Here is a 14786-nt window from a genome sequence, read left to right as displayed (position 1 = left end):
AACCTGAAAAATTCCAAAGCTTATCCAAAAATTTAAAACTACAGGGCTGGGGTTGTGGCTCAGCAGTAGAGTGCTCACCTACCACGTGCAAGGCCCTGGCTTTGCTCCTCAGAACCACATAATACATAGATAGATAGATAGATAAATAAATAAATAAATAAATAAAGGTATTGTGTCTAACTACAACTAAAAAATAAAGAAAGTATTTTTTAAAAATTAAAACTACAAATCACAAATACAATGTGTTATTTTTATCTTTTAAATTATCAATAAGTTAGTAATAAAATCCAAAAACAAAACATTTTGGAATCAGCACTTTCATATGATTTTTGTTGTATTGCATCATTTACAATAAAATATATTGTAAATCATTTTATTATCAAGTCATTTAAATCACTTCAATGACCTAATAAATTCTTCCACTTGAAATAAATTCTATCAAATTCAAAATCAAGGGGAAAAAAACCTTCGTTTACTTCAGAACTAGCTATCATAGTGAAAAACTGGAAAATTTAGATACTCAAAAATGAAAACAGAGCCTCCCTCAGCCTCCGCCATGGCAAATGGCAGTGGCGCCAGGTCGTCGGGAACCGCAGCGGCAAATTTGAATGCGGTGAGGGAAACCATGGATGTTCTGCTTGAGATTTCAAGAATTTTGAATACTGGCTTAGATATGGAAACACTGTCTATTTGTGTACGGCTTTGTGAACAAGGAATTAACCCAGAAGCTTTATCATCTGTTATTAAGGAACTCCGCAAGGCTACTAAAGCACTAAAGGCTGCTGAAAATATGACAAGCTGACTTTCTGGAGAGATCCTGAGGAGATATGTCAAATTCCTCAAGAGAATTTGAAGACTGCATTTTAGTCAAGAATGTACAGTGAAATTACTGCATGCAGCAGTGTAGAAAAATTTTCCTTTTTTAAAAAAGAATTATAAAACCATAGCTTTATAAATCAGTGGAAAGTGACTCACAGAGAGAACTATCAAATGTGTTTGCATTGCATCTTTTTTTTTAATGGCCCTAATGCTTTGGCATTGCTATGTTTATATTTATGTATTCCTTATTATAGCTCTGATAGCTTTAATTTTCTAAGTAGTCTGTCTATCAGATGTGCACATCTGCTGTGCCTGCTGGAAGTATAGTGGAACCCATTAGTATTGATGTGTCATATTTATGACTTGTTGACATTTCTATTATAAACTTTAATTTTGAATTGTTTATGCATAATAACTGTTGATTTATGTTGTATCAGGCTAAAAGTTGTCAAGATTTTAGCCACCATGTAAGAATTTATATTTAAATTCCACATGTATACCAGAATCTTGTTTTTTAAAATGAGAACATAGAAAACATTTCTTGTAATCTTCTCTTTAACAAAGAATATTTAGTTTTTTAAACAGTTTTTGGGTAGTTAATAGTGTGAACTAGATCATTTTGTATTGATTGAAAAATAAAACTTCTAGAAACTTAGATTTTAAAAGTAATAACAGTGCTTAGCTTAGTATTGTTTGTAGTTTGAGTCATTTACATCGAATAAGAATATTAGTTGAGAATGTTTTTCTAAGTTTTATATTCTATAAAGGCCTAAAAATAATGTATAAAGTGAAACATAGCCAACATACAAAATTCCTTTTTACTTTTATTACATAAAAGTAATTAGAATTCTTATCTAATAAATATGATGTAGATATATAATAAATCACTAGATAGTGTTTCAATGAATATGTAATATTTTCTGAAGACATAAGGATTTCTAGTCATTAAACAAAAACTAATAAAATGTGTACCAGGAATTATAAGTTTGCCTTTCTAAAATAAAAAAAAAGCTAAATAATATTATTAATCCATTTGATTAACTGGTGTATTAAAAACAGATGATTGTGAAAACACCTAGAAACATGAATAATATTAAATGGAAGAACCATATATAAAATTGTATATCAATGATTACAAGCAAAGACCATTCTTCAATATAGAGTGGGCATAAATATTCCTATATTATAATAGCTGATGTGGTTATAAATAACTTTTAAATTTTCTTTCATATAAATTTTCTGGATTATGATTAGTATACTTTCTTAAGTAAATATTAAAGAATTAGAAGGTTTATGATGCTTTAAAATTGACCTTCATCTAATTTTACTGTTTCAACACTAAATGTAAAGGAGAAATTACAATTTTATTTTTAAGCAAGATTCCAAAACAGTAATTTTAGTCTAAATTTTGTATTTTATATAATATTCAACATAAGTTAAATTTAAATTAACCATAACAAGTTAACAGAAAATATCAAAATCTATTGCCAGATAAACAAGGTCAATTCATTAGTCTTGCCTTAATTGTGTTTCTGTTTCTTCCAGATTTTCTACTTGTTTCAGTATCCTTTCTTGTTGCTTTTTGCTACTCTAAAGAGATATCAACATTGTTTATATTATTTTGTTTCAACAAAACTAAAACTGAAATTAATATTTAAAACCTTTATCTGTAACTATAAAACTTATTCATATATAAAGCAAGAAAACGGGCTACTTAATTTGCACAGTTCCATACTACTTTTCCTGGCTTATACTAATTACTTTCCTAACAATCTCTATATCATAGCTAACAAAACTTTTATTTCCCAATGATACTTTGAGCCTCATATCATTTGTTCATATTGTTCTGGTCTGAAGAAATGCAATCTGTTCATTGTCACTTACTGTACTCAGAATTCATCTTTTAAGGTTACCAAGGCAGAAGTGATGGTGTAAATCTGAGAACACTTTGTCCCACCAACAACATAAATGATGTACTATGCTATTTTAAGTTATTTAAATATTTACTATTTTTCTATTGCCATAAACTCTTGAAATGCTATTTTATTCATCTTAGTATCCTTCAGAGTCATCTATGACTTAATAATACTTATTGACTAAACACAAAAATCTTAAGCTTAAAATTATATTAACCTTATCTATAAGTAGCCTCTACATTCTGTGGCCCATTATCACCATCTCAGATTAATAAACACATTTTTCTTCTGAAACAAAGTATCAGCTCTAAAATAATCCTATTTTTTAATCTGAAAGAATCTTCAGAGGTCATCTATCTAAAAGCCCCCTAATTTTACAGGTAAGAAAACCAAGTTACCAGTACTTCCTTTTTCAACTCACATTAATATCTTCTTGCTGTTTCTTGATTTCTAGGGCCATATTACTTGTTTCTTGTGCTAGTTCTTTGTTCTCTAGTGAAAGCTTGTTGTAGCTTGCAGTTAATTCAGTATTCTTAAGCCTATTTTTAAAAAATATTTCATACCAAAATATTTACATATAAAATTACATGATGATATGAAATTTAATTCAAAATAATCTTAGGAGAAAGAAGGGAGGGCTAGGAATATAAATAAAACAAGATGGGCCATTAGTTAATAATTCCAGGAAGTAGGGTGTAAGTTCATCCTGATTCATCACATTATTCCCTCTACTTTGTACATGTTTGAAATTTTTACATTTTGTTTTCAAAATGTCATAGTTCCCTTGGTTATTCCCTCATACTCTGATTTCCTCAACCATTTTCACAAACTCTGAAGGACACATTATTTTCTTCACGTAACTTTTTTATTTCTAATAATATGTCTCAAAAATTTCTTCAAACTTCTGATAATTTGATTATTTTTAATTAGATAACACTAGGTTTAACTTTTGTATCATACTAAACTGCTGTTATAAGGTTTCAAATATTCCACACTGCAAGACAGACTGCAGTGTGGAATATTTGTTACTGGTTGCAGCCAGGATCAATTTTAAATGAGCACAGAATTGTGTGCTCTACCGAAGGATTTCAGGAGTACCTATTATCTTTTTCTACTTAATACTGAAAATCCACTGAAGTGGAAATAAAATTTTTCCACTAAGCAATGAAAGACTGAAAAAGAAAATGAACCAAAGGGAATATAAATTTATACTAAAGTATTAACTAACCACTCCATTCATCAAAAGAGATTTGGGTTACTACATGAATTTTACCCAGTGCTCCTAAAACATACTGTTCAAAGGTAATCAGGGAATGGGAACCAACCAGGAAAGGAGAAGCTACTGCATAAACTATTTACTTCTTATTTTTATCTAGAGCTGAGAAGCAACCAAAAGATAAAAACAATGCTCAACATCAGAATGGCTACCTGAATTTATTTCTCTCAGTAATAATACAATAATTATTTCTCACACTTAATTTCCAAACTAACGTTCAATTAAATATATCTTATTTGGATAATGTAAGAAATAAATTTTCATGTTAACATTTTATCAATAAAACCTATGAAATAATTTAGGAAAAAAACCCAGCTACTTAGAAGTACAAATGTTATTTTGTCAAAAAATAATACCTCCAAAAAGGTAACAGAGTTAATAATCCCTCTGTGTCTGTGGGTTCTGCATCCATGGAATCAACCAACTACAGAATGAAAATATACAGGAAGAAAAACTGCATCTCTATTAAACGTACAGCCTTTTTTTCTTGGCATTGTTTCCCAAACCACACAATATAGCAACTATTTACATAGCATGTACATATTGTATTAGGTATCATAAGTAATCTAGAGATGATTTAATATGTGTTATGTTATGCATGTTATGTGCAATTATTATGCTTTTTTATATATAAGGGACTTAAAAATCTACAGATTTTGGCATACTCAAGGATCTTAGAACCCATCTCCAAGAGAAAACTGTATACTGATTTTCTAAAGAGGTTTAACTTTGTTATGTACTATTTTTATGTCAATAATTTATACTTCCTGCCGGGCGTGGTGGCACACGCCTATAATCCCAATGGCAAAGGCAAGAGGATCACAAGTTCAAAAAGCCAGCCTCAGCAATTACGTGAGGTGCTAAGCAACTCAGTGAGACCCTGACTCTAATAAAATACAAAAAAAAAAAAAAAATAGGGCTAGGAATGTGACTCAGTGCGAGTGCCCCTGAGTTCAATCCCTGGTACAAAATGATAATAATAATAAAAATAACTTCCTTTAGCAATGAACCATTATTAGCAATAGTACACCATCTTGATCTTTCATTTGGAATAAAGTGCAACTTGAAATCCATTCATATAAATATTGAACATAATTTCCTAATTTATTATTTATTACCAGAAAGCTTAGCAATTGAATATTAAACAACATATAGATAATGGATAACATACTTCTCTTTCTCAAGCTCAGTTTTCAGATCTTTAACCTGTTTTAAACAATGCTGTTCACTTGTTGCAATGGCAGTTAACTGTATTTTTAAATCATGTACTTCTTTCTGCAAAATAAACATACATACCCAAGGCAAATGTTTTTCCATTCAAAATATATGGTCACTGTAAGTAATCAAGTCTTATGTTTGGCAAAAAACATGTCAGGGTATGCCAAATATTTTAAATTTAAGTAGATTAATGTGATAATAATTTTAATTTTAAAACAAATGAGCAATGACAAATGCAATGTAAATAAATTCTACCTTGATATTGTCAAGTTCAACCAGAAAAATTATATTTATATATTATAAAATATTTTGTCTGTTTTACTCTACCAAGTAATTAATTTCAATTAAAAAGTTATATTATTGATGAAAATGTTAATTAATAAAATCAGGTAGTATCTTAGAAATAAAGATGTTCTTAGTATTATAGACAGTTTTTTATAACATAATTTTGTTTATGGACTGGAAACATACTTTAAATTCTAAAACTATAATATGAGCACTATAAAATATATTACAATATAAGAATCTAACTTAATAAAGACTAAATTTCAAATATACCAGTTAAGAAATACTTAAGACACCAATAAATGTAATTGTTATAAGCCATAACATTATACACAGGATTGGTATCTTAAATGTAAACCTTTCTTTCCCACATTATAATCTAAAAGTTCTCTATGTGTAATACTCAAATGTGATTTTAACAATCAAGTAACTAAATTTTAAATTTATTTTTATTAATTTAAATTTTAATAGCCACATTAGTTACATTTTAAAAGTTAATGGGAATGCATATTTTTTAAAAGAAGCTTATGAAGAAATTTTTTACAAAGTGAATAGTTAAAATATATTTGCAAATCTGTATTCTTTTAATATAATATTTGAAACAAACAAAAATTTATCCTTAACAAACCTCTCTGGTCTGTAAAAGACCAGTTAGTTCTTGCTCTTTTACTTTCAATTCTTCAGTAATCTTCTCGACTTGTTTTTTTTCATCTAAAAGTTTTTGGTTTTCTGCCTATTTAAAAATATAAACAAGTCATTAGAGTCAAACTGCACACATATTCAAAATAATTAAGCTGACAGACTTGTAGAGAGAACTACGAACTTTCCCGTGACTAAAATTCTTTAAAAGAGAAAAAAAAAAAGTCATTATTGCGTATACTCAAAAATAAAATATGACGACAAAGGATTTAATTGACAGAGCCCTGTTACAAAAGGCACAGAATTTTAATTTAAAAATCACACAAGCCAGGTGCAGTGGCACATGCCTGCAATACCAGACTCTTAGGAGGCTGAAGCAGAAAGATTCTAAGTTTGAGGTCAGAATCAGCAAATTAAGAAGGCCCTAAGCCACTTAAGGAGACCCTGTCTCAAAATGAAAGACAAAAAGGGCTGGGAGTGTAATCCAGCGATAAAGTACCCCTAGATACAATACTCAGTACTCCCTCCCCCAACGAAAACTTTATACAAATAATTGAATTCAAACCTTATCTATGCATAAATCACTGCAACTTTATTAGCAAGTAGCTAATCATTCACTATTCTACCAATCTTATTTGTCCTTACACTGTACTAAAATGTGCTTCCCTGTAATTTTTATGCAATAGTTATTGTTCTTCCTTCCATAATCATTATAGAAATCTGATTCCTCTTTCACATAATCACTGATGAATATTTAAAAATAGTTATCACCCTAAGTTTTCCTCTTAAGTATTCTAAAATTGCTAGTTATTATCATTTTTCCTACGAATCTTCAGATGGGCTCACTTTATCAACTACACTGTTTTATGTAAAGCATCAAGAACTTAACTCAAATGAGCTAAACAACTAAACAAACACTTCTCAAAAGAAAATGTACATACTGTCAATGAATACATGAAAAGATGCTCAATCTCACTAATCATCATGGAAATGTAACCCAAAATGAAATCATTATACCAATGAGATATTATTTCACACCAGCTGGAAGGACTAGAATACAAATAATAAGGCTGGGGTTGTGGCTAAGAGGCACTGGGTTCAATCCTCAGCACTACATAAAAATAAATAAATAAAATAAAGGTTTAAAAAAATACAAATAATAACAAATACTAGAGAGAATGCCCCCAAAAAGGTCAGGGAGACTCTTATATGGTATAGGTGGGAATAAAAATTAGAATTGCCTTTATGAAAAACACTATAGACACTCCTCAAAAAATTAAAAACAGAACTACCATACAATTCATTAATGCCACTACTGCGTATATATCCAAAGGAGATGAAATCATTATACCAAAAAATACTTGCACTCCCATGTTTATTACTGCCCTATTCATAATGGCTAAAATATAGAATCGACCCAGATGACTTTCAGTGGATAAATGGATAAAGAAAATGTGATATATACATAGAGAAATATTATTCATTCATAAAAAAACTAAATTCTATCACTTGCATCAATATGGATGGAACTGGAGGTCATTATGTTAAGTGAAATAAACAAGACACAGAAAAACAAAAAGGAAAAAAAATTCACCAAATGAGTTTAAGAGCATGATGGAGGTTATAAAAAACAATGATTTTTAATATCAGAACAACAAAAAGATTCCAATCTAAAGAACATAGAGAAAAAACATATTTAAAGAAAATAACGAACACCTCAAGAACCTGTGGAACAATATGTAAAGATCAAACAGATGTATAATGGCAATCCCAGGAAGAGAAAGGGGACAGAAAATCTATATATATTTGAAGAAAGAATAGCCAAAATTTCCTATATTTGAAGAAAATTAAAATTTTACAGATTTATGAAGTGCAGTGAATCTTGAACAGAAAAATTCAACTTCACTCATGTACTGCTTAAAAAAATAAAGTTATAACAAAGGGAGATCAGCAGAACAGAGGAAAGGGATCAGGAGAGGAAGAAGGGGGTAGGAGGGAGAAAATGCAGGGGAGTGGTATTAGCCAAAACATATTGTTATATTGTGTGCATGGATGAATAAGTAACAACAAATCCCACCATTATATATGATAATGCACCAATTTTAAAATATTGAGGAAAAATGGTTAAGGAGAAAATCTAGACAATATGTTTGTGGATTTCTAATTGGAAAACATGCAGGATAGAAGACAATAAAACATCACCTTCAAGGTGCTGAAAGAAAAAAATGTAATGTAAACCCACAATTCCAAAGGTAGCAAAAATATCCTTATGAATAAACTAAACAAATGACATATTCAGAATGGAAAACTGATGAGAGAATGTGTCACCAGGAGAAATGCACTACAAGAAATACTAAAGGAAGTGTTTTAGGAAGAAAAAAACATTACAGGTAAATTTGACTCTTCAGGAACAAATGAAGAATATTAAAAATGATAAATATCAGAATAAATTAAAGAGACATTTGTTCCTCTTAAGTTCTTTTAAAAACACAGGACGGTTTAAAACAATATTAACACTGTCTTGTGAGGATGTAAATAAATACATGTAGGTATCATATATATAACACTGCCAGTATAAATAGCAAGGTGGTAAAGGGAGGTGGGTGTGTGTGGGTGTGTGTGTGTGTGTGTGTGTGTGTCTGAGGGAGGGAGGGGGGGAGAGAGAGAGAGAGACACACACACACATTTAGTCAAAAGTTTCAACATTTTACATGAAGTGTTACAATATTAACTCAAGGTAGCCAAAGCTATGGATACATCATAGTTCCTAGAGCAACCACAGAAATAAATGCAAAAAGGTACAGAAAAAATACTGTTAAATAAAAATAGAATGCCAAAAAGTATTCAAATAGCCCAAAAGAAGGGAGAAATTTTAAAACACAACAAATAGAAACTTTAAAACACAAGAAACAAATAGAAAGCAGATTTATAAGTGATGAATATAATCAGACCAAGTCAACATGTGAATTACAATTTTAAAATACAGTATTAGTCTAATGCCTCCAATTAGCAGAGACTGTCAGAGTGTACAAAAAAGGAAGACCCAATTATAGATAGGCAACAGATATAAAGATATGTTCAATATAAAGACTAAGACGGGGAAAAAAAAGACTAAAACAGGTTGAAAAATGAAAAATATGAACAATAAGCATGAGAAACATGGAGTGGCTATTACAATATCAGTTAAAATATACTTAAAGACAACTAATGTCTTTAAGACAATTATCAGAAATAAAGAGGACATTAATAATAATCAATAGATCCATTCATTAGAATATAATAGTTTTATCAAGTGTGAGGCATATAGAAGAAATTTAAAATACCTATAGTGATCACTGACAGAATTAAAAAGAGAGAGGTGGCAGAGCGCTTGCCTAGCATGTGTGAAGCACTGGGTTTGATTATCAGTAACACATATAAATAAATAAAATAAAGGTCCAAAAAAAATTTTAAAGAGAAACAGACAATTCCAAAACTGTAAAGAGATTTTTATCCCACTATCAATAAATAATATAATTGAATCCAAAATATCAATTAAAAACACATAGATTTCCCGGGCACAGTGGCACAAGCCTGTAATCCCAACAGCTCTGGAGTCTGAGGCAGAAGGATCATGAGTTCAAAGCCAGCCTCAGTAACTTTGCAAAGCCCTAAGAAACTCTGTGAGACCCTGTCTCTAAATATATGGTCTCTCTCTCTCTCTCTCTCTCTCTCTCTCTCTCTCTCTATATATATATATATATATATATATATATATATATGCGCCTGGGAATATTGCCCAGCGGCTAGGGCCCCTGGGTTCAATCCCTGGTACAAAAAAAAAAAAAAAAAAAAAATATATATATATATATATATATAAAAAACCAACTGGATCTGATATCTTATAGAACACTCAACAATAGCAGAGTACACATTCTTTTCAGATGCACATGGAATATTAACTAAGATATGCAATATCCTTGGTTTATAAAACAAACCTTATACCTTATCAAATAAAAAAAATAAAGTGAAGTACATTTCTCACCATAATGAAGTCAAACTAGAAAGTAATAATAAAACAGGAAAATATCTAAATAGGTGGAAATTCAGCAAAAAAATTCTCAACAATCACAAGGTCAAGGAAGAAATCCCAAGAAAAATTTTAAAATATTTTAACATTAATGAAAATAATATACCAAAATTTGTGCTAATAAGCTAAAGAGGTGATTAGAGGACATAAAATGCTTATAGAAGAGTTTCAAAACCATAATATAAGCTTCTGCCTTAAGAAACTAGAAAAAAGAGCTGGGCATGGTGGCATATGCCTATAATCCCAGTAGCTCAGAAGGCTGAGGCAGGAGGATCCAGAGTTCAAAGCCAGCCTCAGCAACTTAGCAAGATCCTGCCTCAAAAAACAAAAAGGGCTGGGGATGTAGTTTAGTCGTTACGCAACCTTGGGTTCAATCACTGGTGGGGAAAAAAAATGAACCTAGAAAAGGAGCAAAATAAACCCAAAACAAGAAGAAAATAATAAAGAGTAGAAATCAATCATATTGAAAACAGAAAAACAAGATGAAAAAAACGAAACAAAAAGTGGGCTATTTGTAAAGATCAATAAAATGAATAAACCTCTGGCAAGACTGACAAAAAGACAAATAATATCACAAAAGGAAGGATAATGCTCCACAGACATTCAAGGATAATAGGGAATGCTACAAATAACTCTATCCACAAAACTTTTAACAAAACTTGGAGTAAATAGACTAATTGCTTAAAAAACAAACACTTTCAAAATCATTCAAAACAAAACAGGTAAAAAAGTTGAATTAGAATAGTTAAAACAATCAAATTGGAAAAATCACACCATCCAATTTTAAAACTTATTATAAAGCTATAGTAATCAAGACACTGCAATACAGGCAAATGGATACGCAAGTATGTCAAGGACATTACGAGAGAGTCCAGAAAGAGACTCACATAAATATAACCAAATGATTTTTTTACAAATACAAAAGTAATTTAATGGAGAAAGAAAAGTCTTTTCAACAAACAGAAACATCACCCTAAACTGGGCACAGTGGCACACACCTGTAATCCCAGCAACTCAGGAGGCTGAGGCAGGAAGATCAAAAGTTCAAAGCCAGCCTCAGCAACTTGGAGAGGCCCTAACGAACTTAGAAGAGACCCCGTCTCAAAATTAAAAATAGGGCTGGGGATGTGGTTCAGTGGTTAAGCACCAATGAATTCAATCATCACCCTATTGAAATATATCTCTTTGAAATTAAAAGCAGCTTCCTGATAACTACTTTCTGCATCCTGTACTTCCTCATGCAGAGGATAGACACTAAGGAAATTAAGACTGACATATTCACTGGCTAAGTACAGCCTAGCTAAATCTGAGAATGTATAATACCTGCCTTTTGTTTCTATAAACTGTAACCATTTCTGTAGGGCTGGTGGAGAAGCAATATAGCTGCTTCTCCCCAGTTTGATCAAACTGCATAAAATTATTTTTCACTTTGTTTACTTCTTATGTGGGCAAGTGGCCAAATCTGGCCAGCCAGATCAAGGTAGGGTCCCTGACTTGGCTGTCAGTAATAGAATGGCAACTCTTAACAGGACTATAATGCTGCCTGTGGCCAAAAGCTGGAGGAGGGGAGTGAACTAGTAAGGAATATCCCTGCAGGTATAGAACTTAATTTTGCTTTAGGACTTCCCTTTCTTTCCCTTTAACCAATGTTGACTGCTCTTTGCAGCTTTTATGGAATGGAAAAATTATTTTTTAGGACTCTGGGCCCAAAGTTTGGATGTCCCCCTCATCTCACTAGCAATGAATCTGTGTCCTTCCTTTCCTGTCATCTGGTGCTTTTCAACCAATTAGGGATTTCTCAAAAATCCAATCTAGAGATCTTTTTTAATTTTTTTAGTTGTAGATGGACACAATACCTTTATTTTATTTATTTTTATGTGGTGCTGAGGATCAAATCCAGTGCCTCACATGTGTAAGGCAAGTGCTCTACCACTGAGCCACAATCCCAGCTCCCTGGAGTTCTTTCTTGAACTGTTTGACAGGAAAATTTGGCCTTGTCTTTGACAAGGGTTTTTTGATGGTGTCAATTTGTTTGTTTGGAAGAGATACCAAGAGGAGTAGTGGGGCATGGTGGTGCACACCTTTAATTCCAGTGGCACAGGAGGCTGAGGCAAGAGGACTATGAGTTCAAAGCCAGCCTCAGCAAAAGTAAGGTGCTAGGGCTGGAAGTGTGGTTCAGTGGTAGAGAGTTCTTCCCTCACATGCAGGAGGCACTGGGTACAATCCTCAGCACCACATAAAAATATAATAAAGGTATTGTGTCTGTATACAACTAAAAAATATACTTTTTTAAAAAAAGCAAGGTGCTAAGCAACTCGGTGAGACCTTGTCTCTAAATAAAATACAAACAGAGCTGGGAATGTGGCTCAGTGGTTGAGTGCTCCTAGGTTCAATCCCCAGTACCAAAAAAAAAAAAAAAATAGAGGAGTAGATCTCTAAGATGTGCATTTGAAAAATCTTTGTTGTGAACATGAAAAGCACTAATTCTATCTCAGTGTTTCTTAGAGTAGTTTTAATTACAGCATGGCCCATCTATCTGAATATGCACTTTTATTTAATGCAACTATTTTATATCTTTGATAACCTGAAAACTGGCTTAACAGGCTAAACTCCATGGCTACAGCAACATTATCTACTAAAATAGGGAATTCCATTTTAGAAGAACATACTCATTTGCAGGTTGGAAAGGACTACAGGCAGCTCATCCAGAAAGGTGCAAGTAAGGGTATAGTCACCCCTACACCTTGAGCTACCCAGCTCAGCTTTTGGTGTTTGAGGCCCTCCAAGCCACCTAAGAAGGTATTTCTTGATCTAAGAAACACTGACTCAATGGGAATATTTGCTAAAAGCCAACATTTTATTGACCCAACATTTCCCAAGCACTACTCTTGCTTCAGTCATCAGATGAGCCTTGTTAGTCAGCTGTGACTAAAATACCAGACAAGAACAACTCAAAGGAGGGAAAGTTTATTTTGGTCTCAAGGTTTCAGAGGTCTCAGTCCCCGGTCAGCTACTCCATTGCTTTGGGCCTAAGGTAGAAGGCAGAACATCATGATCAAAGGGCATGGTAAAGGAAGCTGCTCAGAACATGGCAGACAGGGAATAGAGAGGGAGGAAAGGGCCAGAAACAGGTGTAGTCAAAGGTCACACTCCCAGTGACCTAATTCCTCCATCCATGCTCCACCTGCCTACAACTGATCACCAGGAGTCCATTCAGCTATCAACATATTAATCCTGCAAACAGATAATCCACTGATGAGATCGGAGAAGTAATCATTACTTAAAAGCCCCACCTCTGATTTGCTGTATTGGGGATCATGCATTTGAAAGGTGAGCATTTCAGGGGACATTTCATCTCCAAACCATAATAAGCCTCTATCAAAAAAAAAAAATAATGAACAATATTTATCCATGATTGCTTTGAGTTCATACTTTTTTACTCTAGTAAATTCACATTTTGATTCTGTGCCTTTAAATGATATATACTTTGTTCTGTTTTGTCTGATTAAAGCTTTTAATTTTCTCTACCTACCCTCCTTCCCATCCCCCATAAGAAAAACTGGTTATTCAAGGTTTGCTGGTCTGAGTCTTTTTTTCTACCTAGCCCCAACTATCTTTGAATATGCAAACTTAAATTTACAGACTGCTTAGGGCATATCAGTTTGACTTTTTAAAACTACCAACAATAAATCTGAGCTTTAAACTTTTCTTGTGTTCAAGTATGTTTATATGCTTATATATGACTCATTTGTATGGTACTAAACTGCCTTACAGATAAGCACATAACTTAAAATCTGTTAAGTCAGCCTAAATGCCTTCTTATTCATATGACCTGAGTAAATCTGTGATGAATATGTCAACTTGAACTTGTTAGTAATAAAGATGTCTTTAATATTTAGTAACTTTAAGGCCTGCTAATCACTTAGATATTTATCTTTTTTTAAATGGCAAATGTTCATATTTTATTTCAAATTGGTTTACTTATTACCCATTTCAACCATTAAGTGAAATGTTACTTATGGGAAATTTAAAATTATTTGAATTATTAATAAAGAAATCCAACTAATTAATAAGAATTAACCATGTCAAACATTAGTATCCCAAAAATGGGATTTTGCACAATTATGTCAAATATAGTAGCCAATTTCAGTTTACTTTGTGACAATATACAGTTGAATAGTGGAATACTTATCTCTAAGTATTTAAGATACAATATTAATGCTTTCTATGTCCATGGGTAATTTAAAGAGAGCTGTTAAAATGTGTTTATAAAGTGTTCTAATCAGGAAGGTGCTTGCAGAAAGTTACCAAATATTAAAGACATCTTAAAATGACCCTCCAAACTATTAAATGGATCATGTGCTACATGTGATTATCTAGTTTGCTTCAATTAAGTGTACAGAATATTTTTCACTAAAAAAAAAAAATAAAGGGATTATTTTGACAGTAAATACAGATCTATTTTTCTAATATGTCATCATGCCTATTTTGTTTTTTTCTTCAGGTTTTATATTATTTAGAATATCTTTTCTCATCTTTTTCTTTTTTTTTTCATTTACCAGAG

The 14786-nt window shown here is 31.9% G+C and overlaps 2 protein-coding genes across 3 annotated transcripts in view; one reads left to right on the top strand and one right to left on the bottom strand.

Moving 5' to 3' along the window:
• The window catches only part of Sycp1 (synaptonemal complex protein 1), a 115874-nt gene that overhangs the window by 56727 nt on the left and 44361 nt on the right, over window positions 1-14786 (bottom strand). For both annotated transcript variants that reach the window (XM_027940303.2, XM_027940304.2), the window contains exons 16-19: window positions 6143-6247; window positions 5183-5286; window positions 3157-3274; window positions 2339-2409 (exon numbers count right to left, since the gene is read on the bottom strand). In XM_027940303.2, the coding sequence (XP_027796104.2) occupies window positions 2339-2409; window positions 3157-3274; window positions 5183-5286; window positions 6143-6247 (398 nt within the window). The remainder of the gene's footprint in view (window positions 1-2338; window positions 2410-3156; window positions 3275-5182; window positions 5287-6142; window positions 6248-14786) is intronic.
• LOC114096743 (mitotic-spindle organizing protein 1-like) lies at window positions 557-802 on the top strand. Its single transcript, XM_071618779.1, has one exon. The coding sequence runs from the start codon at window positions 557-559 to the stop codon at window positions 800-802; it is 246 nt and encodes an 81-aa protein (XP_071474880.1).

Source organism: Marmota flaviventris, chromosome 10 (assembly GCF_047511675.1).
Source record: "Marmota flaviventris isolate mMarFla1 chromosome 10, mMarFla1.hap1, whole genome shotgun sequence".
Taxonomy (NCBI): Eukaryota; Metazoa; Chordata; class Mammalia; order Rodentia; family Sciuridae; genus Marmota; species Marmota flaviventris.
Note: the sequence above shows the minus strand (reverse complement) of the source record. Positions and strands in the feature narration are given on the sequence as shown.